General features: G+C 33.8%; 2 protein-coding genes across 7 annotated transcripts in view; one reads left to right on the forward strand and one right to left on the reverse strand.

Annotated features, from left to right (window-relative positions):
• Nucleotides 1-1,108: 1,108 nt before the first annotated feature.
• On the reverse strand, nt 1,109-25,673 carry LOC136036419 (uncharacterized). Of its 5 annotated transcripts, XM_065718641.1 has the most exons (3): nt 25,388-25,673; nt 13,008-13,153; nt 1,109-2,432 (listed from the first exon to the last, which is right to left on the reverse strand). In XM_065718641.1, the coding sequence occupies exons 1-3, from the start codon at nt 25,409-25,411 to the stop codon at nt 1,196-1,198; spliced, it is 1,407 nt and encodes a 468-aa protein (XP_065574713.1). In that variant the 5' UTR covers nt 25,412-25,673; the 3' UTR covers nt 1,109-1,195. The 5 variants fall into 5 exon arrangements, with proteins under 5 accessions (XP_065574713.1, XP_065574715.1, XP_065574717.1 ...); XM_065718643.1 differs by lacking the exon at nt 13,008-13,153 and having other exon boundaries at nt 25,388-25,665; XM_065718645.1 differs by lacking the exons at nt 13,008-13,153; nt 25,388-25,673 and adding an exon at nt 19,556-19,659.
• Nucleotides 16,603-26,485, forward strand: part of LOC136036418 (solute carrier family 35 member F3-like) — a 183,027-nt gene continuing 173,144 nt past the window's right edge. Inside the window, exon 1 of one of the 2 annotated variants that reach the window (XM_065718638.1) lies at nt 16,603-16,711. The gene's annotated coding sequence lies outside the window, so the exon portion shown is untranslated. Of the gene's footprint in view, nt 16,712-21,269; nt 21,342-26,485 lie in introns of those variants that run through there. The other variant, XM_065718637.1, reaches the window with a different exon arrangement.

Below are 26,485 nucleotides of genomic sequence, written 5' to 3' on the forward strand. Positions count from 1 at the left end.
CTGATATGTTCGTTCAAGAATGCTTCTAATATAGGTTTTAAATTTTGTGTATTGAAGAGGAAAAGAAAGACTTGAGCGTATTTGAAGGTGTACCATATCCTACCCATAATCATACTCTCGCTTTTATTTCATCTCTGATAGCACATTCAAGTTCCAATAGAGTAAAAGACTATATTAGTAAAAAATGCGAAATAATTTTGCAACTCGCAAAATTATCTGATTACACTTTTTAAAGCCTTACTTAATAGGCAGGTGTTCATCAAATGTAAGCGATTTCTATTAATGGAATTTCCCCTCTGCATGTCATTTAATGCAGCCATACGGAAACACACATATCCATTTAATGGTTCTAGTATGCACAAACAGGGTATTCTCTTTGCGTGCAATAGGTGTTCATGTAGAAAGTATTACCCAAATTAAATTATTGGAAAGCCTTCCATAGTCCAACTGGTTAGCGCACCATTCCATTGAGGGTGAACCCCTTTCGAATCCTAATGTGGACATAATATCTTTGCAATATAAAGGTTCTCTGATAAAAACGCGTTGAAAGAAAAAATCTCTTGAAGTACTATATAACATCCTACGTGTCTGCATCTCTTTAAAAAATTCCTTATGACGTAACAAGCACCTGCTTCATGCCATGAGTGAATTGCCGTTCAACTTAGATCATTAAAGAAACAAAGGAATAGTGTCTAAGGGCGTGCTCAAAAGCAGAAGACCATCACTACTCGTGTACCTTCGATAGACTATACTTTAGAGCCTTAATTTTGAAAAAAATGAACATTTTAAATTCAAATAAAGCCACATTCGTAACCATATTAAGAGCAAAATGTAGCATTTTAATGACATCAAACATTGTATAAAAGGTGGTGTTTTCAGATAAAAGGTGTTATCAGTATTAGGTATGCCTAGAGGAAGAGACGAAAAATAGCACCAAAGCTAATGGCCTTTTAATCTTCCCTCAGGTGAATCCATGTAAAATTTTGAATAACAAAACTTAAATATAACGAGGGGGACATCAGGATTTTACAAATGCCTAGGTGGGGTATGGGTGAAAATTGGTTGCGAACCACAACTCTAGAGGCAACATTAACTCAAGCAGTTAAAATTGTAATAGCAAAGAAGTTTTATTTAAGCAAGTACATTCATAAAAATATTAAATTATATTAAATACAAGACATCGACTTGTAATAGCCTAAAACACGTTTTCTTTGCATAAATCATTTAAAGCATCAAGTAATCTCGACTCTGTTCTTGAATCACCTAGTGCAAGGTCAACTGAACCAATACCGAGCAGTAAGCCTAAAAGTTCTGATTTCTTTAATTCTTCCAAAAAATCATCTTTAGCATAATTTAAAGATGTTTCTAAGTCAAACCCTAAGGAGCTCGTTGTTTTTGTTAAGTACCTCCAATATATCTCGACTAAATCGTTCTTATGATTCCGCCTGATGGTTGAATCAAGAGACGTTAGAAATAACAATGCTAGGTCATTACTTGGCCTAGAATATGTAACCATCTGCCAGTCTAAGATCAGAGAATCATCACAGTCCTCTCTAAAAAATATATTATTACTCCAAAAGTCGGTATGTGTAATAGTCGCAATTCGTGTATCAGGAGCTAGCAGCTCAGTTAAAATATCTCTGGCTGATGATTGAAGCCTCTCGAGTCTGATGATTACTTCTTCATGATTAGGTACTTCTGTCTCACGGAGAAAGCATGATAGAGCTGGTAAACCACGATCTATAAGTTCTTCATAGGACACGGCTGCTGCGTCTGGACGGAATAAGAAAGGAAAAGCACTAATAAAATCTATGTCTTCCACGTGTTTGTATGCAATTGCAGTGCCGTGGATCTTAGCAATTGCTTTAACTGCTGATATTGCTTGCTCAAGCGAGAGTCCTTTTCCAAAATCAGCCATTCCAAAATCTAGAGTGTTTAAATTATCTAGCACTAAGACGGATTCACTTCCAGATTGGTATTTCGCATAGTAACACTTTGGAACTGGCAGTTGAAAATCTGGGATTTTCTTTTTTGCAAAGTTTGTCAACACTGGAGCTAGTGTTGTATAGAAATGAATTTCACGAATGTCAAATCCTCCTTCACAAACAAAGCGTCTACAATAAGGATCTTGAGGAAGAAGCTTAATCATCAAATTCAGCGATTTTGTTTCTTGCTTCTCTTTTTCATTCACGGAAAAATGCACATCAATAGCATATAAATCGCTTAATAGATTTTCACCCTCCCGACAACCAAGACTTATATGAAAATTGATTACTTTCACTGTTAAATCGTCCTTTTCCTCATCTGGGGAACCATTGTTATCAAGTGGTCCCAAACAATCTTCTTCTTCCTTTTTTGAAAAGCGGAGATGCACTCGTAAAATTGTCTCTAACCACTCATTCGTTATTCCGCTTTCTTCCGTCATCTTGGGCCTGAAAAGAGAACAAATTTACAGCATTTTATTTATTATATCATCCTCCTAGTGGTTCAAAAAAGATGATATCACGATTTTATTCTTTTCACCTGTGCTAATCAGTGTTTGAGATAGTAAAGAAAAATTTGGGAAAAAACTTTTACTAGTTAATAGCAATAGGGTACGATCGTAAGAGGTATTTCTAACGTCATGAAAAATGAAATATACTAGTTGCAATTTTAATAGCAGTTTTTAAAGTTTTTAAATTTAATTTTAAAGTTATCTTGAGATCGGAAATTGTCCCTAACAAATGTTAATGAAGCTATTTAACAATTAACAATCGAAGTGTTCTTAAATAAACCAGTGAAAGGATCTCATAAGGACCTCAAATGAAAGGTTTAACTAAAACTTTTAAGCTTAAAAGCCATGAAAACTTAAGCTTTTGTCTCCTTAGGTACCCCATAACCGCCACAAAAATATAATCAAACATCCCCCATGCCCCCATCCCCTAACAATTGACACGTAATTGTGCAATAAATTATAAACAATACTGCTGGTGTTTCAACAATTTGTGTAACCCTCCAATTTTATAAACTCTGCGCATGTCTAGGGACAAATGCATCATAGTGCCGCATAATGGTGCTCGGAACTGATAGGCTGAACAAGGTTTTCTGACAGTTCAAACCCGAGTAACTCCTTCAAATATTTTGCCCCTTTACTTTTTGGCTCCACTAGCGCCAAAATCAATGTTTTGTGACACAAATAGAGATTGGTATTTTGTCGTAGCACCAACTAAAAAGTGCACTAGAAATTTAAATTTCTACTTGATCGAGTCCTGTGCCACTGTGCCAATATTCTAGAATTTATTGCAGGTTTGGTTCGATAGCCCCTGGGGGCAAAAAGAAGCAGAAAATAATAGACTCCTTCTCACGAAAAATACAAAATTTGATTTTTAAATAGGTACTTGAATCACTATCTTGAGGGCTATCAAATATTTAGGGAATAGTGTTATTTTCATCAGAGTCTGCATCCCTTTTTGGCATGTATTTTAACTTTTACAAATTTTCTGTCGATTTTGACTTCTAGTTAGTGGCCTTAAAATTATTAGAATAAAATTATTTGAATCTAACGGTTCTTGGTAGCTTCCTGGGACCTGAGAAAACTTCCCAAATATTCGGAAAAGGGAAAAACTCCCCCAAGAAGGACGGTGATGAAGACTGTACCATCGCATATCGAAGAATCCTATTACAAATATTTTAAATGCTTCTTTTCAAAAATCTAAAATTTTGTACCTTTTCAAGAAATTTATCACGGACACGTGAGTCCATTAGGTGCAAACGTCCCCAAACGATAACAAACATTAGGACTTGTTTTTCTTAAAGGTGGTTTGAAATTTCGGTTTAGGAGTTTTGCAGCTGGGTTAAATGATTATTAAATATTTAAGCATAATTTTTTGTTTCCAATTTTTCTCCGCAATCACAACATCAGTTTATCAAACCTGAACAAATGTTGAGCTTCGAGGAAAGAGTACAATGCTACTCCCTATATCCTTTACAGGGAGCAGCTTCTTGCAAAAGGTAGAGGGAGTAGTAGCAGATTGGGAAACTGGAATATGCCTTCAAGGTGAAAAAAAAGACTTAGCTTATCTCTAGCAATGTGAATACATAGAAGAAAACAGAATCATTCTCCCATTTGGGTACAGCCGGGGGAAGTGTTAGCAGTTCTTCTTGATTTTTTGTACCTCAACACGGATAGCGCTTTCGTCATCTTTGGATAGTGCACAATAAAAAATTTGTGTTTAAGTTTTTTCAGTTCTTCAGACCTCATATTCATCTATATACACTCAAATTTTTGATACACCCCTAAAATAGGTGGGAGTTAAAAAAAAAAACATAAAATGCCAAGATGGGTTCTCAGATTTAAGGATGCGATAAATTTGATCCTGTGCGAAGATAAAGCTTCTGAGATTTACATTATATTGGCCAATCAAGTGACGTGAAAGATAAAACTTACAAAAGTCCTGTTATAACAGACAAGGTAGCTCCCTATTTTGATGCTCCCGTGGTGTATGTTGTTGGTGAACTAGAAATCTCATTCATTGAGAATTCTCAAGCGGGTTCAGGGTGCTAGTATATGTTTGAGAATTAATGTTAAGAGGACGAAAAGATGAAAAGGTGACGTATGGTAACGAAAATATCGATCAAGTGGACAGCTTCACTTTCCTTGGTAGTATTATTAGCAAAGATGGTCGATGCCATAAAGATGTTAAAAGTCGAATAGCCAAGACGTAGGGTGTTTTTATTCACAGTTGAAAAATTCCGGAAGAGTAGGAAGATAAATCTGCAAACCAAGATTAGAACATTGGAAGTTAAAGTGATCACAGTGGTTAAATATGGCTCTAAAGCATGGGCGCTCCGGAAAACGGAGGAAGATTCGCAAGATGTTTTCTAGAGAAATTGTCTACTGACTGTTTCGGGTACCCGAATGAATGAACGTATTTCAAAGAATAGACTATACGAAAAGTGTGGTTCAGTCCCGCTTTCTAGAGCTACAATGAAAGAAAAGTTCAGATGACTAGGGCAAGTTCGGCGGATGAAGGATGACAGATTGCCAAAGATTGTCTTTTTCAGCCAACTGTCTAGGGCTAAACTAGGGAGGCTTCGAATAGATTGGGATGGAGGTAGAGCGTGCGTAGCTGTGTTGACCTTAGGTGGTTATGTGCTGCGGTGTATAAATTACATCATGTTTATAAATTATAAATTCTTTACATGCAGAAGCTATCCTTAGGAAAAGGGAAAGTTTTTATTATTTGTGTATCCACAAAGGCTAAGGGTATAAAAAACTAAGTCAAAAGGTACTAAGTACATCCAGTTGATCAAAAAGCGGATGTGCATTATCTTAAGAACGGCTCAGGACATTAGGTTGAAACTTTCATGACGTGTTGGGGGGGATATTTTAAAATCGTTGACAGGAGGGTAATTTTCTATGGGGCAGGGAGGGGGGGATTGCCCCTACAAACCCTGGTTTGAATCCCCTCACCCTTCAGTTTGCCCCTCAGCTAGAATTTAACTTCTGCAAAAAAATCTTGCAAAAACTTAGATAAGCCTACTGGATTCAAGTATCCAGAGAAACAGGTCAGTTTTATTTAGTGCATCTCTGCCTTTATGGTAATTTATGGATCATTTTTATGTTTCCACTGTCATTTTCACATAATTTGGGAAAATTGGCTCCAACTTGGCCCCCAGGATTTGTATAAAATTACGCCACTGGTCGTTGACCGGCTGCTAGTCCCTCTCACGCCCTCTTTAGCTGCTCTCCCTTTTAAAATATTCGATCAAAATTCAAAATATCCTTCTTGATCATTCAATTGGAAATTTAAAGTGCAACTTCCCCTTTTAAGAGTCAAAAGGCACAGGAGGGCAACTAGCCCACAAACTCTTTACCTCAAATGCATCCGATCAAAATTTTAATATAACAATTTTTTTTTAAATAGTCCAAAAGTTTAAAGCAAAAACTTTGGTGTTGACACAACCCCCAAGAGCCCGGGGGCAGTATTGTAAGGTCGGCCTAGTGGGCATATAAGGTTTTATGCAAGGGCTGGTCATATAATCTTGGAGGGCTCATTGGATCAGAAGCTGAATTTTTATTTCTTTTTTAAGAGTCAAAAGTGACTGGAGGGCGTTTAGTACTCCGCCCCAACGCTGTTTTCTTCCAATGAATTTTGATCGAAATTTTTCATACAGTCATTTTCTTCGAAATAGTCCATGTATCATTTAACGGTGCACTTGGGGTTGAAACAGCCCCAAAAAGCCTGGGATAAAGGGTTGTAAGCTTTTTCCCAGGGGTATTTGAGGTTTTACAGATGAGGATGGTCGTATAAACTATGGAGGAATCTCAAATGGTTGGAAATTAAAAGTTCTAGATCCGCATTTGAAGATCCATAACTGATCAGATGGCAAACCCACGCTCTCTTTTCCGCGATTGTAAAATTGCATCCAGTCGTAAATTTGAGATGGCCATTGCGCTTAAAATAGTACAAAGATTATATAACAATGCTATTGGGTTAATACAGCCGACAGAGCCCGGGCAACGATTGTAAGTTCTGTCCCTGGAGGCATATGTGGTTTCTATGGAAAAGGTGGCGTATAAACTTTGGATGAGGCTCATTCAATTGAAAATTGTACGTTATAGGTCCTTTTCAAGATTCAAAAGTGATCAGAGGCCAAGTAGCTCCCTCTGAACCCTCTTTTCCCCCAATGCTTCGGATCAAAATTTTGAGATAGTCATTTTCCCCCAAAATCATTCAATTAACATTTTGAAATAGCTATTTTGCTCTAAATAGTCCAAAATTCAAATAACTGTAATTTAGGGTTTAAAAATCCCCCTATAGTCCCCCGGGCATGTTTTGTAACTTAAGGAACTTGCCCTATATCAAAATATACGGATTTTGTGGAAGGGATAGTCGTAATAACTTTGAAGGGGTCTCATTTGATTAGAAATTGGAATTTTACTTCTATTTTTAAAAGTTAAAAGTGATCAAAGGGCAACCAGCCCCCTCCTTTTTCACAAAGACATCCAGTGAAAGTTTCGAGATAGCCATTTTGTTCAAAATAGCCTAAAGGCCAATTAAATATGCCTCTTGGGTTGAACCCCAGATAAATTTAAAATTTACTCGTTTAATTCATTTATATCTTTTGCTATGATACTCTGTTTAATTTGAGTTAGTTTTGGGTTTTATTTATTCTTTAATTGTAAAAGATTGTTTGTTCGTTTGAAGCTTGATTTGCGTATTTTATTTACGTTTTACTCATTTTAAGATTTATTTATTCATTAATATCGTTCCTGTTGTATGGTTGTTTGCTTTAATTGTTTATTTAATTTCTGTTTGTTCTAGGTTTCATTTACTCTTTAACAGTAAATTTCTGGTAATTTTGAGTTTACTCTTCTCTGAAAAACTTCTTTTTCGGGATTTTTTTTTAGTTAGTTTTGAACAAAATGGCTATCTCAAAATATTGTTCGGATACATATGAGGAAATAGCGGAAATGGGGGAGGGTGCTCCGATCGCTATTGATTCTTAAAACAGGAACTAGAACTTTTGATTTCCAACCGAATTAGCCTTCTCCGAAGTTTTTACGAACAACTCCTCTATAAAACAACTTATATTTTAACGATGGGAAGCTTAAATAGCTTATAGTTCCTGCTCCAAGAGCTGGGAGGGTTTCTGTTAACCTCGTAGGCATAGTTTTTTGGCTTTTGGACTTTTCTGAACAAAAAGGCTATCTCAGAATTTTGATCGGATGCAGTTGTGGAACAGCTGAGGGCATTAAGTTGAAACTTCTGGGGCATGTTGAACAGTGCAGGAAGGTTTAGGAGGATTTACGCTTAATCAAAAGACACTATGTGCATCCAAGTTATCAACAGAGTATATCTGCAATATCTTAGGAGTGACTAAAGGTAAAAATATTCAAAACGTACTATCATCAAAACATATTATGTGCATCTCGGTTGTCCGAAGGACGTATCTGAAATATCCTAGTATCAGCTAATGACACTTATTTGAAACTTTTAGAGAATATTGAGGGGATGTTGAAGTAAATCATAATTCACTAATTTGAACTATTAAATTAGAATTAGATATTTGAGCTCTTACGCCAGAGACATGAAAAACTGGAGAAATATTTATTACATTAGCCAAAACCTTGCAAGATGAAAACCGAAGAGGAATTAACTAAAAAAACATTCCAAAAAAGAAGTTTTCAAAGAAAATTAAACAGCCATATCAAATTTAAGATCAACATAAATAACTTTCTATAATAAATCAAACTGAAAACGACCAGAAGTTACTATTAAAAAGTAAATGAAACCCAAGACAAAAAGAAATTAAAACAATCGCCGGTAACAGTAAAAGTCTAAAGCTTGTTGCGTTATTTACGCTTTACTGAAAACAAAATATATCACAAATATTTTCTTTTAACTGTAAACAAAAACAGCTAGTAATTGCAGTAAAACAAAATTTTGAATTGCTAAGTCTCTACGAATTAAAATAATTACATTTTCATACATTCAATTTATTTTCATTGTTTCTTTCCGGTCGTATTAATTACTATAATGGTTTTATATTTATTTCTCGTTGATATTTTGAAAAACAAAATTATAGTTTTCAAGATACATATAGTTTCACTAAAAGAACAAATGACGCAACAAGCTTTAGACTTTAAAGGCTAGAGAGGGGGAAAAAGAGAAGTAGCCGTAGTCCTTTTTGTAGAATTTTTGTTCGTTTTATGTTTGACTTGACCATTCAATTTAACATTTACTTGCTCAAGATTTGTTTATTCATTTATATTAGTAACTGCTATATCTATATGTTTTCTATCATTGTTTATTTTAATTTCTGTTCGTTTTGGTTTCACTGATTCTTCAATAATAATATTTGGTCGTTTTGAGTTTGAATTATTACAGGAATTTATTTCTGTTGGTTTTAAGTTTAGTATTGGTCTTTTATTCTCTTTTAAAAACTTATTTTTTTAGTTAATTATTAAAGAAATTATTCGTAATCAATACATTTCGATGGGTATATTTAAACATAACATGTATTACATATTTGAAATCAGCATTAAACGAAAATTTTTATAGAGACTCAGTTAATTTGGTACGAGTTACTCTTTACTTACAGTTCGTTACCACAAACTGTTTGATTAATGTATTGAATTCACTGTATAATAAACAGCTATAATAAAACAACCCGTGTTAGCAGTAAAAGTAGCAAACACCAAATGCCGGTAACAAGCTATTGCGGTATAATTTTCATCGATTTTAAAGCTAAAAGGGGTAGATCAAATCCATATTTATAGCTATTTTACGGCGTAAGAGAAGAGGGAGGGGTTATAAATTTAAAACAGTATAGAGTTAAGAAGAAAAATGAAAGATTTTCAGCACAAGTTTTCCTATCGATGTTGAAGGGGAGGGTATGTACACATTTTGCTTTGTAGGAATAGATGTATGAAGGTCCATTTTAGGATTCTGTTTTTACGCCAATTTTCGTCGGAAGATAGAATATTTTCAAATATTTTAAAACCAAGAAATTTTTTAGCATTTTATAAAATCGTTAATTCTTCAACTAATGCCAAAATTGCAGTATATATATATATATATATATATATATATATATATATATATATATATATATATATATATATATATATATATATATATATATATATATATATAATATACCATGAGTTTTGATTGATTGGACTTACTTCATTTTATTTCACAAAGTTTTATTCCGTCCGCTGTAATATACAAGTTCATATATTAGTTCACACTGTAAGTACGAAGCGACACGGCTCAATACTAATCGAAACTAAATAAAATGGATTATTGATATAAATAGACGGATCAAAAGATTAGGATTATTATACTGTTTCCAAAAACATAGTTCATTAAGCTTAGTGTTACTCATAATAGGCTATGAGCCTGAGAAAAATTTCGTGATTTTGGAAAAAGGGGAGAAACACCCCTAAAAGTACATTTTCATAAATGTGATTGTGTGATTGGTTTTTATTACACCACCATATTCAGCGTATCAGATAGTCCTACTGTAAAGGTTTTAAGCTCTTATCGGCAAAAATATGGAATTTTGAATTTTTTGCCTGAAGAAAGATTATGGATGCGTGTTTATTTGTTTGTTTTTACCCAGGGGTGATTCTATCGAGCCAATGGTGCTGGAATATCGAGAGAGGGCTCACTTGAACAGAAATTAAAAGTTCTAGTGCCTTTTTTCCCCAAAATTGTTCGATCAAAACTTTGAGATAGCAGTTCTGTTCAGTGCAGTTGAAACGTTTCAAAACCTTGCCTTTGGAAATAAATGATCTCATACGAGCCCATGGGGATAGGTCTTTGGGTTAAAAAATTTGCCTATTACTTACGTATACCAAACAAATACAAAGTAGAAACAATAGGGAAAATCTTTTCAAGATAGTGGAAATCAGTTCTGTGAATATTTCGGCCCTATGTCCAAGGGCCGTCTTCAGCACAATACGAGAACGAGAGAGAAAATATGTATATATAAATAAACTTACATTAAATTGTGAGAATTAGAACTAATAATGCTTTTTAAAACTTTTTTAAAAACAGCCCTAGCATCCTTACTTCAATGAAGTTCAACCAGGACTGACAAAAAGAATGAAGTGAGAATATAAATTCATTCAAAATAAAGAGAACAAAGTGATTAAATGCAATTTCTCAGAGCCAACCTTGCATTTTTAGACAGGCTGATAAAAATGCAAGGTTGGCTCTGAGAAATTGCATTTAATCACTTTTCTTTAGTTTGAATGAATTTATATTCTCACTTCATTCTTTTTGTCAGTTCTGGTTGAACTTCGTTGACGTAAGGATGCTAGGACTGTTTAAAAAAAAGTTTTTAAAAACATTATTAATTCTAATTCTCACAATTTAATGTAAGTTTATTTATATATACATATTTTCTCTCTCGTTCTCGTATTGTGCTGAAGACGGCCCTTGGTCATAGGACCGAAATATTCACAGAACTGATTTCCACTGTCTTGAAAAGATTTTCCCTATTGTTTCTACTTTGTATTTGTTTGTTATGGAAAGGCAGTGTGGTCCTCGTCGCTATTTTTACTTACCTTTAGTATCTGTTATTTGGAAGTATTCAGACATTTTTTCTTGGGGGGGAATTTTGGATTGGGATGAATTTTGAAGGTTGAATTTTACACTCGCGGGATTTGGCAGAATTCCTGTACGAAATTATCTTTGTTTGTCTTACTTTTTCTTTTCCAACTCAGTTTTGCATGCGGTGATGTCACAGAAGAAATTTTCAGAGTTTCTTGATTTCCATGGAAGGAGGAGATTTACGGAATGATCAGGAAAGCGATTAGAGGTTTTTGAAATGATAGTATGCTAAGGATAATTTTCAGATTGAATTGTCTGCAAGAAATTATACGGGGGAGGGGGATAATTTTCAGCGACGATGGAATTGCCCGAAAGGAGTTTTAAGAAATTTTTCAACTGAAAGGAAGGATCAATATCGAAACTCAAAATTAACCAAAATCTTCTGCATATGAAGGGTTGCCCCCTCCTCAATAACTTGCTCTTTAAGCTAAGTTTTACTGTTTATCCCATTTTTTTTAAAGAATAACTCCCGAAACACAAGTGCCGTTTATTTAGATAATATCGAAGTTGTTTTTATAGGAAGTTTTTTTTTTACAATTGCTCAATACTTGAATACTTTAATATGAAGAGCGAGGTTTTTTTTTTTTTTTTTTTTTTTTTTTTTTTTTTTTTTTTTTTTTTTTTTTTTTTTTTTTTTTTACTAAACAAAAACTACAACTGATCTGAGCCAAGTTAAGAAACTATGAAAGAAAACCCAAAAGGATTTTGATGAGTTATGAGTGAGTATTTGTTGTTGTCTATTTTTGAATTGTTATATTTTAAGGAATGTAGACATGAAAATTTTTTTATTACAGTTTAGATCTGATAATCACAGAATGAAGCAGGGACAAAAATACAATTATAATTTGAAAAAAAGATCAATTTAGGAGAGGATCATTTTGGTATTTATTCATTTTCAACATTTTATTTATTTCAGTAAATTATGTCAATATCTATGAGATTTCGTAAATGACATAGGTAAAAGGTGAACATACTAATCGATTCGCTCTTTTATGTTATTTCCAAATGCACCAATTAAATGTCCTATTTAGCTAAAAACTAAATTTTTTTTTAGCTGAAAGTAAGGAGCAACATTAAAACTTAAAATCAACAAAAATTATTCCGTATTAGTACAGCTGCCCCTTTCTCTATCCTTGCTCTTTCCGCTAAAATCATACAGTACTTTAAGAATACTTCTCATTCAAATTCAATGGTCCTTGCGTTTAAGCAGTTTTTCTTAAAGAATTGTGACAAAAAAGTAAACTTTAGTGTAAAGAGCGAAAGTTGTAGAAGGGATAGCCCCCTCATATACGGAATAATTTCTGCTCGTTTAAGTTTTAATGCTGTTCCTTACTTTCAGCTGAATTTTTTTTTAAATTAAATTCCCATATTCAGTTGACCTCACCATGCGGACTAGTTTCTACGCAGAAGATTCAGTTGGCATCTTTTTTTTTCTGCCAAATATTTTCATGCATATAATTTTTTCAAAAGAGGAGGAAGATTTTATTCGATTTTATGCAGTTTTTAGTTTTATTTATTGGATTTTTGCTAAATTAAAAAAAGGAGAAAGTAAAACAAGTTATAAGGCCTAATCTAGACTTTTACAGGAGTGGGGTCCATTCTATACATTGAAAATGTAAATTCATATAGGGAAATATTTTCCCAAGATTACTTCAACCTCCTCCTCACTGAAGGATTAACAAGCAGTTTAAAAGGCCCCTTTTTCGTGATTTTCACCCGTGATTTCAAGAATGAGATTTAAACGAGTCTTGGCTACTTTTCTTGCAGTCTCAGTTCCATTTCTTACATTCTTGGTGTCATTTCGTGTAATCCTCGATGATAATTCATATGCGTCCTACCAAATTTTGTTGTTCTTGGTACAACTTTTATTTGATAATGAATAATTTTTTTCTTCAGTACCAATTTCTGGCATTTTCTTCAGTATCAGTTCCGATTTTGGCAATTTTCCAATCTTGGCAATTTGTTCCATTTATATATTCAAGTTTTGATGGCCAATGTCCATTTCCAGGGTTCAAAATTACTCTGCTTAAATTTCGCGTTTTTACCTAGAATAGGTTAGCTACAAATTTAGTGGAATGACAGAAATACATAAGTAAATTAGCTTCTTATATATTGTCTTGCAATATATAATATAGAAATATATAATATATAATATATAATATAGAAACTCTTATTATAATATAAATAGACAACTCTTCCGACTTCTTAACTTTTAAAAATCCATCCTCACCAGGTTTTTTCACCTGTTTCTGATCATTCGGCCCTGTAGCTCTCACAAAGAGCCCTTTTGTCGGATTTAAGCCAAGTTTCAAATAACCTCCTTTGAATGGAAGAAGCTGACTTGCATGGAGCTGTGTCCCAGCTTTAAAGTTATTTTAAGCAAGTCAATATTGATACCAACACTCTCAACCCCAAAAGCTTCCAATCTGTATTTGCCTTTCAAATACATAAGTAGAAAAAATGGCGTCACGAAAGCAATACAATGATAATCCAAAGCTTGGTGACTGAAAGAGGGTGACAAAAAAAACACAAAGAATTCAGAAACTTAAAATTTTAAAATTAGATTTATCTAATTCTGTTAACATATTTATTTACTAAATTGCTCAATTTTAATTTGTTACTATTAATTTTGAAGAGAAAAAGGTTCATGTCAAAGGGTAATTTCAGGTTCTTCACGCCTCGTAGCCTAATATCAAGATTGTCACATTTTTGTGTATAATTTAGTGAAAGTCTTCGATATAATTTGCGTTTTTAGGCCTAAGGACATCATCATCACGATAGTCATGAACACCATATTTTCGATCTCCTATATTATTGTGGACGTCTTAGGACATGTGTTCATTTGGCATTTTACGGACGTAACAGCAAATTTTCAACATCCGGTGAAAAGTGAGGAAACTAGTTTTCAGTTTGGCCTGGGAAAACAGTGTTTTAAGTTGTCTTTTTTGTCCTTAAAACGCCGAACAAAATGGGGCTTAGAGGCGGCAATTCGGTTTGGTCACTATGATATATTGTTATTTTTTTTTTTAACAACCATAAAACTTAAAAAAGAAAAAAACAACTATACTTACACAGACTATCCCTTGAACCTTAAAAAAATTACTGAGCTCCTTTCAATTTTCACTAACGGAGCAGCAAAGAAACACCTGCGCATTAGCTACCGATCAATGATGTTCCGGACTATGAGTTTTATGCCAGTTGAAGCGTGATAGGTGGCGACAGAGAGAAAGAATAGGTATATTACTTGTTAGTTTGTGGTTTTTTGAAAACCCGCAAAACTGATGTAATTCTATAGTTCATTTATAATGAGGAACTTGGTCATATTTTGACTGAATGAAAAAATATACTTTTTTATCAATGAAAAAGAACTTCATTGTTATCATTTCCGCAAATTACAAGTAAAATCAGGCTGCAAGATAAATGGGAAAAGCTCTCACGTTAATCATGGTTAGATAGGCTTAAGTCAGATCTGTTTGATTATCTTATGCAACGAACGCAATTTTATTTTTTTCTTTTATGGAGGGATCATACATTTGTATTGTTTTTAATTTTCTTACCGGCCTTTTTTTAAACAAGTTTTATTATATTTCTTAGTTCTCTTTGATTGTTTTTGTTTTTGTATTAAGTCCAAGATCATCAATGTTTGTGTTCGATATCTGTTTTTTAAGAAAACAAACTAAGCTTATCTACGTCACCTAAAAAGACTTTAAGTTGTTTCGGCCAAAACCAATACAATAGCTGGTAGAAAAAATTTCTTCCATCTGTTTATTTTTCTCAAAAATTTGCTGAGAAGTACTCAAAATGAATCGGTGATGCGAGCCGAACAGTGATAGTGAGCCGAGAAACATTTGGTTGAAACAGAAGAAACAGTTTTTAAGGATTATAATTGGAACATAAAATAAACAATGAAATGTCATGATAAACAAAAAATACAAGCCCTCGGCCTTATTTCTATCTTTAAACTCGTATGGAGTGGGGGGGGGGGGGGTGATGGGGAAGCAATCCTTTTCGCAGACGGAATAGTTTATCTCCGCTTTTAGTTTTAATCTCACTCTATACTTTCATTTGGAAAAATGTATATCTCTTATATATTGAATCTCTGTTTATTTCAAATATCGTATTCAGGGTTATATTAAATATGAGAAAAGATACCCCCGCAGAATCCCTTCCTCAACTTCTTTATCTTAGATTTATAGTTTTTGCTTTACAATGCTTCAATAAAAAGGAGGCTCATTTATTGTATTTGTATTTGAAAAGAATATTCAACTTCCCTCATTAAACTTTTGTTTCAAATTATTCTTCCATCTGGAAGATGGTTTCTTTCATGTAAAGGTATGTCGGAGGTACAATTCATATTCTTCTGAATGTTTAATTAATTCGTATGAACCCCGCACATTGAAAGATTGAAATAAGGGTCTAAAACGCGTTTTAAGACTTTAAATATCTTCCTTTCCCCGAAAAAGGATGTGTTGGCCTCCAAACTGCAAGTACACCACGCTCCTAACATATTTTATATCCAAATATTTTTATTGAATAAACGATCTATGAAAACGGTTCTCGTTAAACAGACTGCATATATGAATATATGCAAAATGTAGTGCAGTGTACCAGTTTGGCCTCTGAGGACAGGAAGGCCATACAAATATCTGTTCAATATTTCTCGGGGTTTTGAACAATAGGGTTTCGGCCTTGTTCCGGCAAAATTGCAATTTTGTAGCGCAAAATACCAGAAATTGAGATCCGCTGTTGCATGATCACCTCTATTAATTACAGAAAAGAAACCAGATCTTAGATTTTTTTAAATCCCTTGTTATTCTATTGAAACTGACTTAACACAATCACCTCTGGATAAAAACCTGCATATGCGACTGTCCTTCTCTAGAAAAATAGAAAATTTTGTTTTTGTCTAGATAGAAGCTATAATGTTCTCATACACGCTGAATTTCATTTACAATTTTCACCCACTTCGTACCCTTTTTTACGAGTTTAATCCCTTTTTATAAAATTATATAGTTTTTCATATGCTGGTAGCTGTTAATGAATTAATTTCAAGTAATTTAGAAATAACTGTGCATATTAAAAATAAAGATAAATAGCGATTTCTATTGTTGCATATGTTGAAAGCAAAACTTTTTTTTTATAATTTGCATTCCTATTGACAGAGGCTGCTCTGTCAATAGGAATATACAGTTTGCTTCTTTAAATTGTTTTGTCCTTTTAAATAAATTTTAATATATTAAATATATTTAATTGTTCTTTTAAATATAAAAAAGGATAACACCCCTCTCAACACTTTGTAGTTTAAATTTAATAATTATTCGATTAGAATCGAATAAAAATGATTTTAAAATGATAATCACCCCTGAAAAGTTAAAAACCCTCTAAATATCTTTCAAAGGAGCGGAGACTTTTGAGTTTTTTAATGAATTTTGGGGTTAAAATCTTAATAATTTTTTATTTATTAAACTTAAAAAGGACAAAATTTAAAATTGATTTTGTTTTCAGTAAACTGCAAACCATTTTTTGGTCTTGAGAAGGCATGAGGGCTGTCAGCCGTCCATACAAACAAACAGTTAACTTAGCCAAGTATTATCACAATTCATGTAAGTAAGTTACTAGATTTGAGACTTCACAGGATTTTTTTTTTTTTTTGTATTCAACATCTTTATTAAATATAATTCATGCTAGATTGCCGACCAGTTACAAACAAAGCACAAATATGCTTCAAAACACAACCAGTACACAATTACTAAATTATAAAACTAACCAAATCATCACTGAAAACAAACACAAATAAAAAATGATAAAAAAAGATTTATAAATAATAATTACTGAATAATAAATCGAAAAAAAATTTCACAGGAAAAAACACAAAAATACTTGAATCGTCCTCTTTCATAATCCAGTCCCACACTCAACAACTGCCCATGAGGAGATGCTTCTTTAGCCAGTTTTTAATTTGCGGCACACTTTCCGCTTTCCAAATTGAGTCTGGAAAGGTATTCCAGAACATCCGTGTTCTTTGCCACATGGCTGGAGCGAACTGTACTTCATGGCTCACTTACCAGGTCTTCAGCATTTCTCGTAGCATGTTCGTAGTAAAAATTACTAACACAAATTATAAATCCATAATAACGGCGCAATCAAAGAGTAATATAAAAGAACTAAAATATGAGAATTTAAAAAATGTTGAAAACGTCCTAAAATTCCAAGACAACGCGCTATCTTACACGCAACCACATCAGCGTGTCTTCGCTGATCGATGATGAATCTGATCGATTCTGAGGTTCTGATCGAGAATGAGTCCTAGGTACAGCACATCCTCACCTGCTTTAATAAAGAACCATTTATTGCTATATCACTGGGAAGATTTGGAGATACGCCAGTCCAATTAAGTAGAATACTATTACTCTTTGCCGCGTTAATCCCAAGTAAGCTAGTCCCTACACACTCACTCAACCCTTGCAGTGCTCTGTTTGCTTTTTGGACCAATTCTGCAAGAGTCTTTGGTGCCACAACAACTGCTGTATCGTCAGCACTTGATGTCATAGACGCACTAGGAATATAGAATCGCATACTGTCGACATACACTAAATACATTAGGTGTCCCTGAGAAACTCCACGTGGAACAGCCTAGAAAACTTCTCCAAATAATCGGACAAAGTGAAAAAAAATTCTTATTGATATTGGATTTTCCAGTAGCTTAACTAAAGCTTACAAAATATACTTTACAAAACAAAAATAAAAAATGTGAAAGCGCAGTGGATAAGGTCGTGAGCCACACTTGAGGATTTTCCGGTTCAACCCCTCATGTTGCCAGGAAGAATCATTTACCATGTCCGGGTATGAGGACTAACTTTGATTTGCACTATAGCTTGCAAGTCTGATATAAGCTAAAGTAATTTAAGGTATTCAGAGGCTTGACAACATGAAACAATTACTCAGGGCCAGGCTAAAACTGGGAATTTAATTATACCACGAAATTCAATTGCAAAGGGTCTTAAGGGTCGAAAAAAATATCCTAAGATATCAAATATATTAGTATCTACCTTACATAATTAGTAAAACATATTTATTATAATTTTGATGTCGATATTTGATACACATACTTGTGCCAAGATTCAAGTTTAAGACTAGTCTGAAGATCTTAAGTCTGAAGATCTTAAGGAAATCCTTATGAGCTGCAGCCCTACTTTGAACTTTTGCCATTTGCTTAGAAACACTTTTGAAAATTACGTTAAACTGGAATTCAGTGGTAACTAGAAGGGAGTCCCAGGGTCTGAATTGCCGAGCAGAAATCAATCCACCACGATCTTCTTCCTCTTATTATTTTAGATTAATTTTGAGATTTTTTCAAATAATATCACCAAGAGTTTCAAGTTTTGAGCCCTGTAGTTTGTTCCTTGTGCTAAGTTCAAACTCTGAGAACCTTATCACCAAGATGATATAAAATCCACTGCAACACTAGAAGACCTATGCCACTAATATATAGTAAAATTGAAATAATCTATATGTACTAGAAGGATTATGCTTAGTTAAGATATTTATAGCTTTAATGAGCATTATATGAACATGATAAATGATACCACGATTCTGATACAACAATCATAAGAAAAATAGTCTTAGCACTAAATTTAGAAACGCAATACCTCTGACGCGAAAATGAGAGCGTTATAGGAAAAAGAATCAAAGGCTCTACGAGAATCCAGAAAGAAAGCAGCACGAATGAGAAGGGATTCTAGGGCAGAGTGAAGATAGTTAAAAGAACTGCACAATGATATGTCTATATACTTATACATTTGTTTCTAGCGTAGCAGCGCATTGTTGGTAGCGGTGTTAGTTTCCAGAAATCTAAAAGGAGGGGCAAAAATTATTTTTCAAATCAAGGGTGGTAATATTTCAATGAAAACATTAAAAAAGATGATTTGCGATGAAAATAACATAATCAAGGCGTAGCCCAATAAGGAAAAATGGCGATTACAATTTCACCATTTCTTTGCAAAACCCTTGAAATTACCAAATTACAACCATGATTTCAAAACAGACACATATAAGACATATATAATTATATAATTTAAAATATAATTTATATACATATATAATTTAATATAAGTATATACATATAATGAATTTTGTTTCTATTTGTTTACGGTCAATGGGTCTCATGATAATGATTCATATAAGGGCTTTATAATTTCTGTTTTGAAATATAAGAGGTGAAAGAAAGAAATTTTTTAGAAGGCGAAAAATGTATTCCTATTTCAGTACACGAATCAAAATAAAAAAAGAGTTTTAGCACTATATTTAGTACTACATTTTGTTTTTATTTGTTCGATATTAACAGGTTTTGTTGTAATTATTCATATATCTTTATCAATAGCTTTATCAAGAATTTTTTGAATATAAGCGGTGAAAAAAATAGATTTTTTGAAGGATAAAATGTATACCTTTCTTGTTTTTCTCTTGTCTTTGCTACTCCAATAACTCTCTCTTTATTACCACTGCGTATGTAACTTGAATGTAAACTATTGACTGGCAATAACTTTCCGGTTTGGTTAAAAATTGGTTATAATAATTAGAATTCTGTGTGTGATTATCAACTACTAAAAAAAGTATAGACATTCTTTTTTGTAGATATACTTCTTTCCAAGCTAACATTAAGAAATTGTGGTTGGCAAGCAGGGTTACAACCTGGCAAAAAAAATCACAAAATTTTAGTTATTGTAAGGTTAATTTGGTGATTTTGATCAATAATCTAGTGATTTACGTGCTGATTTAATGTTTTTTTTGTTAAGGAAAAATTAAAAATCCCTATATATAGTGATAAATCACTAGGTGTGGCAACTCTGGTTGGTCAGTAGCAATCAGAAAATGATCTGGTTTGCTATAAAGTCTTTTTAAAGTCTTTTGACCTTTTGACCTTAGGTTTAATCTCAGCATGATTAAGCCAGAATACGTCTTGAAGTAGGGTGTGATATAATGGTAAGTTCTAGAGTTTGGTCGAGCAAGACGTGACATGACAAAGTGAATCGTGGTGTTGCATAGCAGAACTAAAATGACTATGCAAAACGCAGGCGTGGTTTCTACCAAAGCGATCTCAAGAACAGTTCGTTTTAGTTATTTTGTGGAAAAATATCGTCCTATTCATGGAACTGTAATATTATTTCTTCAGTCCAGTCTCCAAGATCTAGTTTATATTTGCACGTATGATTGTGTTCCATTTTCTATTCATGATTGCTTGCATCCTCGTAAAAATCCGATTCATTGCTCTTAGCTAGGTTTGAAAATATTAGGATGGTGTTTGATACGCCATCCCGTGATGAGTAGGCCTATCAGACATATATGGTGTATAAAATTCCTATGTACACTGTATATGGTATGTGGCACTCTCGAACAAATTTGATACGCTGAACTGGTGCTAGGCGTTTCACCCCAGAAAATTTGCATCAGAAAATCCACCCCTCAAGAAAAAATATTCCTGGAAATTATTCCTCCTGGGCCCCTCGCCCCATAAAATAGTCTTCCAGAAAAAAATCCCCCCAGAAGAAAATCCCCCGCAAAAAATTTCCCATTCCCTTCAGATAATACCCCTCATTCCCACCTAGATAATCTCCCCCCTAAATTCCCCTGGCTGGTCACAGACGTTCATTAGAAAGGAAGGATGTTTCACTTGCCTGTTAAATAATAACATACGATTTTGCCGTAGTCGAGTGGTATCTTCTGCCATTTGGTGGTGTAAAACGACAATTTTGGCACAATTGGTGCGAAAATGCCATCAAGTGACAGTTTGAGATAGTCAATTGATTTAAAACTACCTAACAAAACTGTCGATTAGCGTTCCAGGTTCAGGGAGAGTAATACCGCACACAGGAGGTCTCCATCCTAAAGATGCACGTAATCCACACAAAATAGACGGTAAAATAGAGATTTTGTTTTTAGATGAATTTACCTGATTTTATTCATACACAAATTTAATTAAAAATGAACTTACGAAATATTATAAAAAGCCAATAGATATTAACACAGAACCTGTCACAAATAGACCTATGAGATCAGCAGCGAAAAAAGCTGGGCTGGCATTAAAACCTATTTTTAAATCATTTTCTTTCATTTCAATGAATTGCCTCGTTTCATAACAATTTATTTATCAGTCCTGGTTGAACTTCGCTGAGGTAAGGATGCTGGGACTGTTTTGAAAAACTATCATTTTAGTTTTATTGATTTTATCCTCTTGTAAGTGTTTTTTTCTTATTTGTATTGCTGAGGACGGCCCTTGGACATAGGGCCAATATATTCATTCTAATTTGTTTCCCACTGTCTTAGATTATTTCGGTTGGGGGGGGGGGTTCAGGGGAGGGGGCTATGTGGGAGGATCTTTCCTTGGAGGAATATGTCATGGGGGAAGAGAAATTCAATGAAGGGGACGCATGATTTTCTAGCATTATTATAAAAAACAATGAAAAAATAAATATGAAAAAGCTTTTTTCAAATGAAAGTAAGAAGCAGCATTAAAACTTAAAACGAACAGAGATTATTACGCATATGAGAGGTTCATCTCCTCCAAAATACCTCGCTCTTTACGCTAAAGTATTTTTAGTAATTTCCACTATTTATTTTACGGCCTTTCTGATTCAGGGGTCATTCTTAAAGAGTTGGGACAAAATTTAAACTTTAGTGCAAAGAGTGAGGTATTAACGAGGAGAAAAACCCCCCTCATATACATAATAAAAATAAAAGAATGTAAAAGTTCGTAATTCTTAAGTTACGCATATTTTTTTACTGATGAAAACGTTTGTTAGAGATTAAAAATCTTAGTTGCCTTTTTAAGTAACCGAAAAATTGGAGGGCAACTAGGCCTCCTACCCCACCCCCTTTTTTCAAAATTGTCTTATCAAAACTAAGAGAAAGCCATTTAGCCAAAAAAAGAATTAATATGCAAATTTCATTTTAATAATTTCTGTGCGGAGAGCCAAAATCAGACATGCATTAATTCAAAAACGTTCAGAAATTAAATTAAAAAAAAAAACTGTTTTTTTTAACTGAAAGTAAGGAGCGACATTAAAACTTAAAACGGACAGAAATTAATCCGTGTATGAAAAAGGCTGTTCCCTTCTCAACGCCCCGCTCTTTACGTTAAAGTTTTTTACTGTTTGATAAAGTAGAATTGAAAGAAAGAGTCAAACTTTAGCATAAAGAGCGGGGCGTTGAGAAGGGAACAGTCCCTTTCATACACGGAGTAATTTCTGTCCGTTTTGAGTTTTAATGTGGCTCCTTACTTTCTCTTAAAAAAATTGTTCTTTTTAATTTAAATTATATAAAATGGGGAATAAATTGTGATTGAAGATATTATTAACCCTTATAGGCGGAATATAATCCCCTGTTTAGTTGAAAAAAGAAATAATAGAAGCAATGGCAAAGTATTTTGCAAAGTGGACAATAAAATGCATAATAAAGACATTGCAACTTAACAAGTGTTAAAGGCATATTAAATAAAACTTTTAAAAATACAGTACACCCAGAAGGACTAAGTGGCTCTAGCCCTAACAGGGAGACATCTCGTCTTGCAAAACCATGCCCATATAAAATTGATGATTTTACTATTTACATACCAGTAATCTAAGTTTACCTTTCTTACTTTTGTAATTGTTGTCTTTTTTTTCGTTCAAAAACAAGACAAATTTTCATGACAAAATAAACCACAAAAGTAGAAGGACCTCCCCCCTCAAAACAGTTTTTTGTCTTAACTTTCTTAATTTTACCAAAAATAGTGAAAATGACATTAAAAAATGAAAAATGAGCCATATAGCAACAAAAAAGGTAAAGATATACTATAGAAAACTGAGCCGTTTCTGTGAATGCTTGAATTATGCGGGCCTACCTTAGTTTTGACAAGATTTTTGGAGAAACTATATTTTAGCTGAGGGTGGGCAAACTGGCGATTGGGGGAGGACCAAACAGAGGTCTGGGAGGGGCATTTAGCCTCTCTACCCAGTAGCAAATTACGTCCCTGCTTAAGCAGCGAAGAGGACTTAATACAGCCCGTAGTCCCCAAAAAGTTTAAAAGTATGTTTATGAATAAACTAGCAAGTGAGGAATAATTGCCATTTCCTGCTGATTAAGGAAGGGTAGTTACTTAATTTCCTCAGTATTAATAGTAAAATGCTATTTTAAAGGGAAATTTATAAAAAAATAAAATAAAAAATCTGGAAACCCTTCAATGAGAACGTCAGTTTTGCTATAATGTCTTTTTTAAGGGGTTTTAGGCTCTTTCGAAAACTAATGCAAAATTGTTTTCTTAATAACATTTTACTATTAAGATTAAGGAAAATAATAATTACCATTCCTGAATATGCTGAAAATTATTATTTTTTTTTCACCAGACAGTTTTTTTTAAACACACTTTTTAACTTAAGGCAACTGTGGACTGTTTTACCTTTTGGAGCCCTATTAAGGAACCAAAATGGAATTTATCCAAGAAAAAATTATTGAACTATGATAGGGGATAAGAAAAGACATCAAGTGATGCATTCATTTTCGTTCTAGCTAAATTATGTTGTAAGCTAGGCTAAATATTTACCCTAATTTCTAGATACGCCCACTTCTTTTTACTGGCTTAATGCGGTACAAAGTTGAAAGGTGAAATCACGTGACCTAATAACTGCATTAAATATAATAGCAAGACCATACTTACTTAAACTGTATTTACAACTAGTTTACATCACTGTTTCCCAAAATCAAACAATTAGTTTACCTTGTGTCGGTGCTGTGGAAGTGTCTGAGTCTTCATGGTTTAATGATTTCTGAATTATTCCCGCACGGCACAAGGAAACATCAGTCTTTATTTGTAATTAAATAAAAAAACAAGTATTTTTTAACTGAAAGTAAGGAGCGACATTAAAACTTAAAACGAACAGAAATTACCCCGTACACGAAAGGGGCTGGTCCCTCTTCAACGCCCCGCTTTTTACGCTACAGTTTGACTCTTTCTCTCAACTTTACTTTTTAAAACAGTAAAACTTTAGCGTAAAGAGCAGGGCGTTGAAGAGGGAAAAGCCCCTTTCATATACGAAGTAATTTCTGTTCGTTTTAAGTTTTAATGTCGCTCCTTACTTTCAGTTAAGAAATACTTGTTTTTTTTATTTAATTTCTGAACATTTTTTAGTTATTTTATGTTTTGATTTTGGCTCTCCGCAGATTAATAATTAAAGCGAAATTTGCATATTTATTTATTTGGCTAAATGGCTTTCCCATTGTTTCGATCGAATGATTTTGAGAAAAAAGGAGGGGGAGGCCCAGTTGCCCTCCAATTTTTTGGGTACTTAAAAAGGCAACTAGAACTTTTATTTTTTTACGAACATTTTCATTAGTAAAAGATATACGTAACTTACGAATTAGCTTACGTAACAAACTTCTATATTCGTGTAACAAACTTCTATATTCGTATGTTTTTACTACGTCTATGATAGGTTTCGCCAACTCGTCAATACCTCGCTCTTTACACTAAAGCTTAAATTTTGTCCCTGAATCACAAAGGCCGTAGAATAAATAGTTGCCCTTTGTATGCGTAATATTTCCTTTTCGTTTTAAGTTTTAATGCTACTCCTTACTTTCAGTTCAAAAAAACTTTTTCATATTTATTTTTTCATTGTTTTTTTTTAAATAATGCTAGAAAATGCTGCGCCCCTTCATGGGAATCTTCTTCTCCCATGACAAATTCCTCCATGGAAAGTTTCCCCCACATAACCCTCTCTTTTCAACCCCCCCGTCCAACCAAAACATCCCCCTGAAAACGTCTGTACACTTCCCAATAACCATTCTCGAATCCCAATAACACTGGTCAAAGTTTGTAACTTGCAGCCCCTTCCACGGGGACTGTGGGGGAGTAAGTCGTCTCCAAAGACATAGTTATAAGGTTTTTCGACTATGCTGAATAAAATGGCTATCTCAGAATTTTGATCTGACGACTTTGGGAAACAAATGAGCGTGGGAGGGGGTCTAGGTGCCCTCCAATTTTTTGGTCACTTAAAAAGGGCACTAGAATTTATCATTTCCGTTCGAATAGACCCTCTCGCAAAATTCTAGGACCACTTGGTCGATACGATCAATTAAAATTAAAATCCCCCATCACTATATGACAAACACCATTCATAACTTTACCAAGGAGCTAATTAAATCCATTAGTAAACTCATCGAAGTGAGCGCTAGAAGGCTCATACACCACGCTAATTCTGTTTTTTGGTTATTAAATTCAATATCTACAGAAACTAATTTCACTTTACCTTCTCTCCATATACTAAGATCATCTCTTAAATCCCTCGTGATCCCTTCCTTCACCAAAATTGGAATACCACCTCGGTCTAGTGAAGCACGATTTTTGACTTGAAGGTTGTACCCTGGAAATGAATAAAGCGAAAGAGACTGATTTACACACAACATTTCACATAGCCCTAGACATCAAATTGGGAAGAGAAATCGTCTAGTAATTGAAGTATATATATATAAGTAACTTGATGTTACAACGACATTCCAAGAACATAAATTAGTGCGATAAGCTTGATGAAGCTTACCGTATTTTGGTATTAATAAACAAATATAAACATTAGTCATTCTCAATTGACAAAGACTCACGTGGTGCATGCAGATAAAAACTTTTACTACAGCTTCATTACAGTGTAGTACGGCCTATTACAGTTTGTTCGATTCTTGGGAAGTTTTCAGAAAAAAATCTTTTTGACCAGGTTTATGATAGAGCAAATATCACGGGATACGTCTTTCAATTTTTCGTCAGTATGAGTACTCCAAGAAAGAAATACTCGCTTGTGCACTCAATATATATGGAGTATTTGACTGAAGATTGCACTACCAATCCATTTTATCTCTCTTGATACCTGGGATGAATCCGTTCATTTGCATGTGTTCTTAGTCATGGTACCAAAATTCTACCACTCGAATCAGAGCTGGTCGTTCAACTTCGAGTAGGATACCCATTAGGAGAAGGGTTAAACAGGGGTCAGTGATTAGTCCTATAAGTTTCAATGTAAGTCTTCACTCGGCTACAACAATTTAGCTTCCTTTGATCACTTTAGATGGCCTTGAAATCAGTCATATTTCATATGCTGATGACCTTCTATTATTAGGTGAGAATCTATTTGGGTTGCAGGAAGCTGTGACCTCATTTTCAAGGAGTTTAAATTCCATAGTGTTAACCATTGCACCGTCCAAAACTAAGTTTTTAATTTATGGTATTAATCGACAGATTAGAGGTCCTCTCTCTATTAATATAGATGGGACTGTAGTTCCTGAAGAAAAGTCTTTGGTATAATTTGGTGTTCCTTTTGCCAAAACTCTTCGTGATGCAAAATGCTTTTATAAGTGAG

The sequence above is a fragment of the Artemia franciscana genome, chromosome 15, assembly GCF_032884065.1.
Source record: "Artemia franciscana chromosome 15, ASM3288406v1, whole genome shotgun sequence".
NCBI lineage: Eukaryota > Metazoa > Arthropoda > Branchiopoda > Anostraca > Artemiidae > Artemia > Artemia franciscana.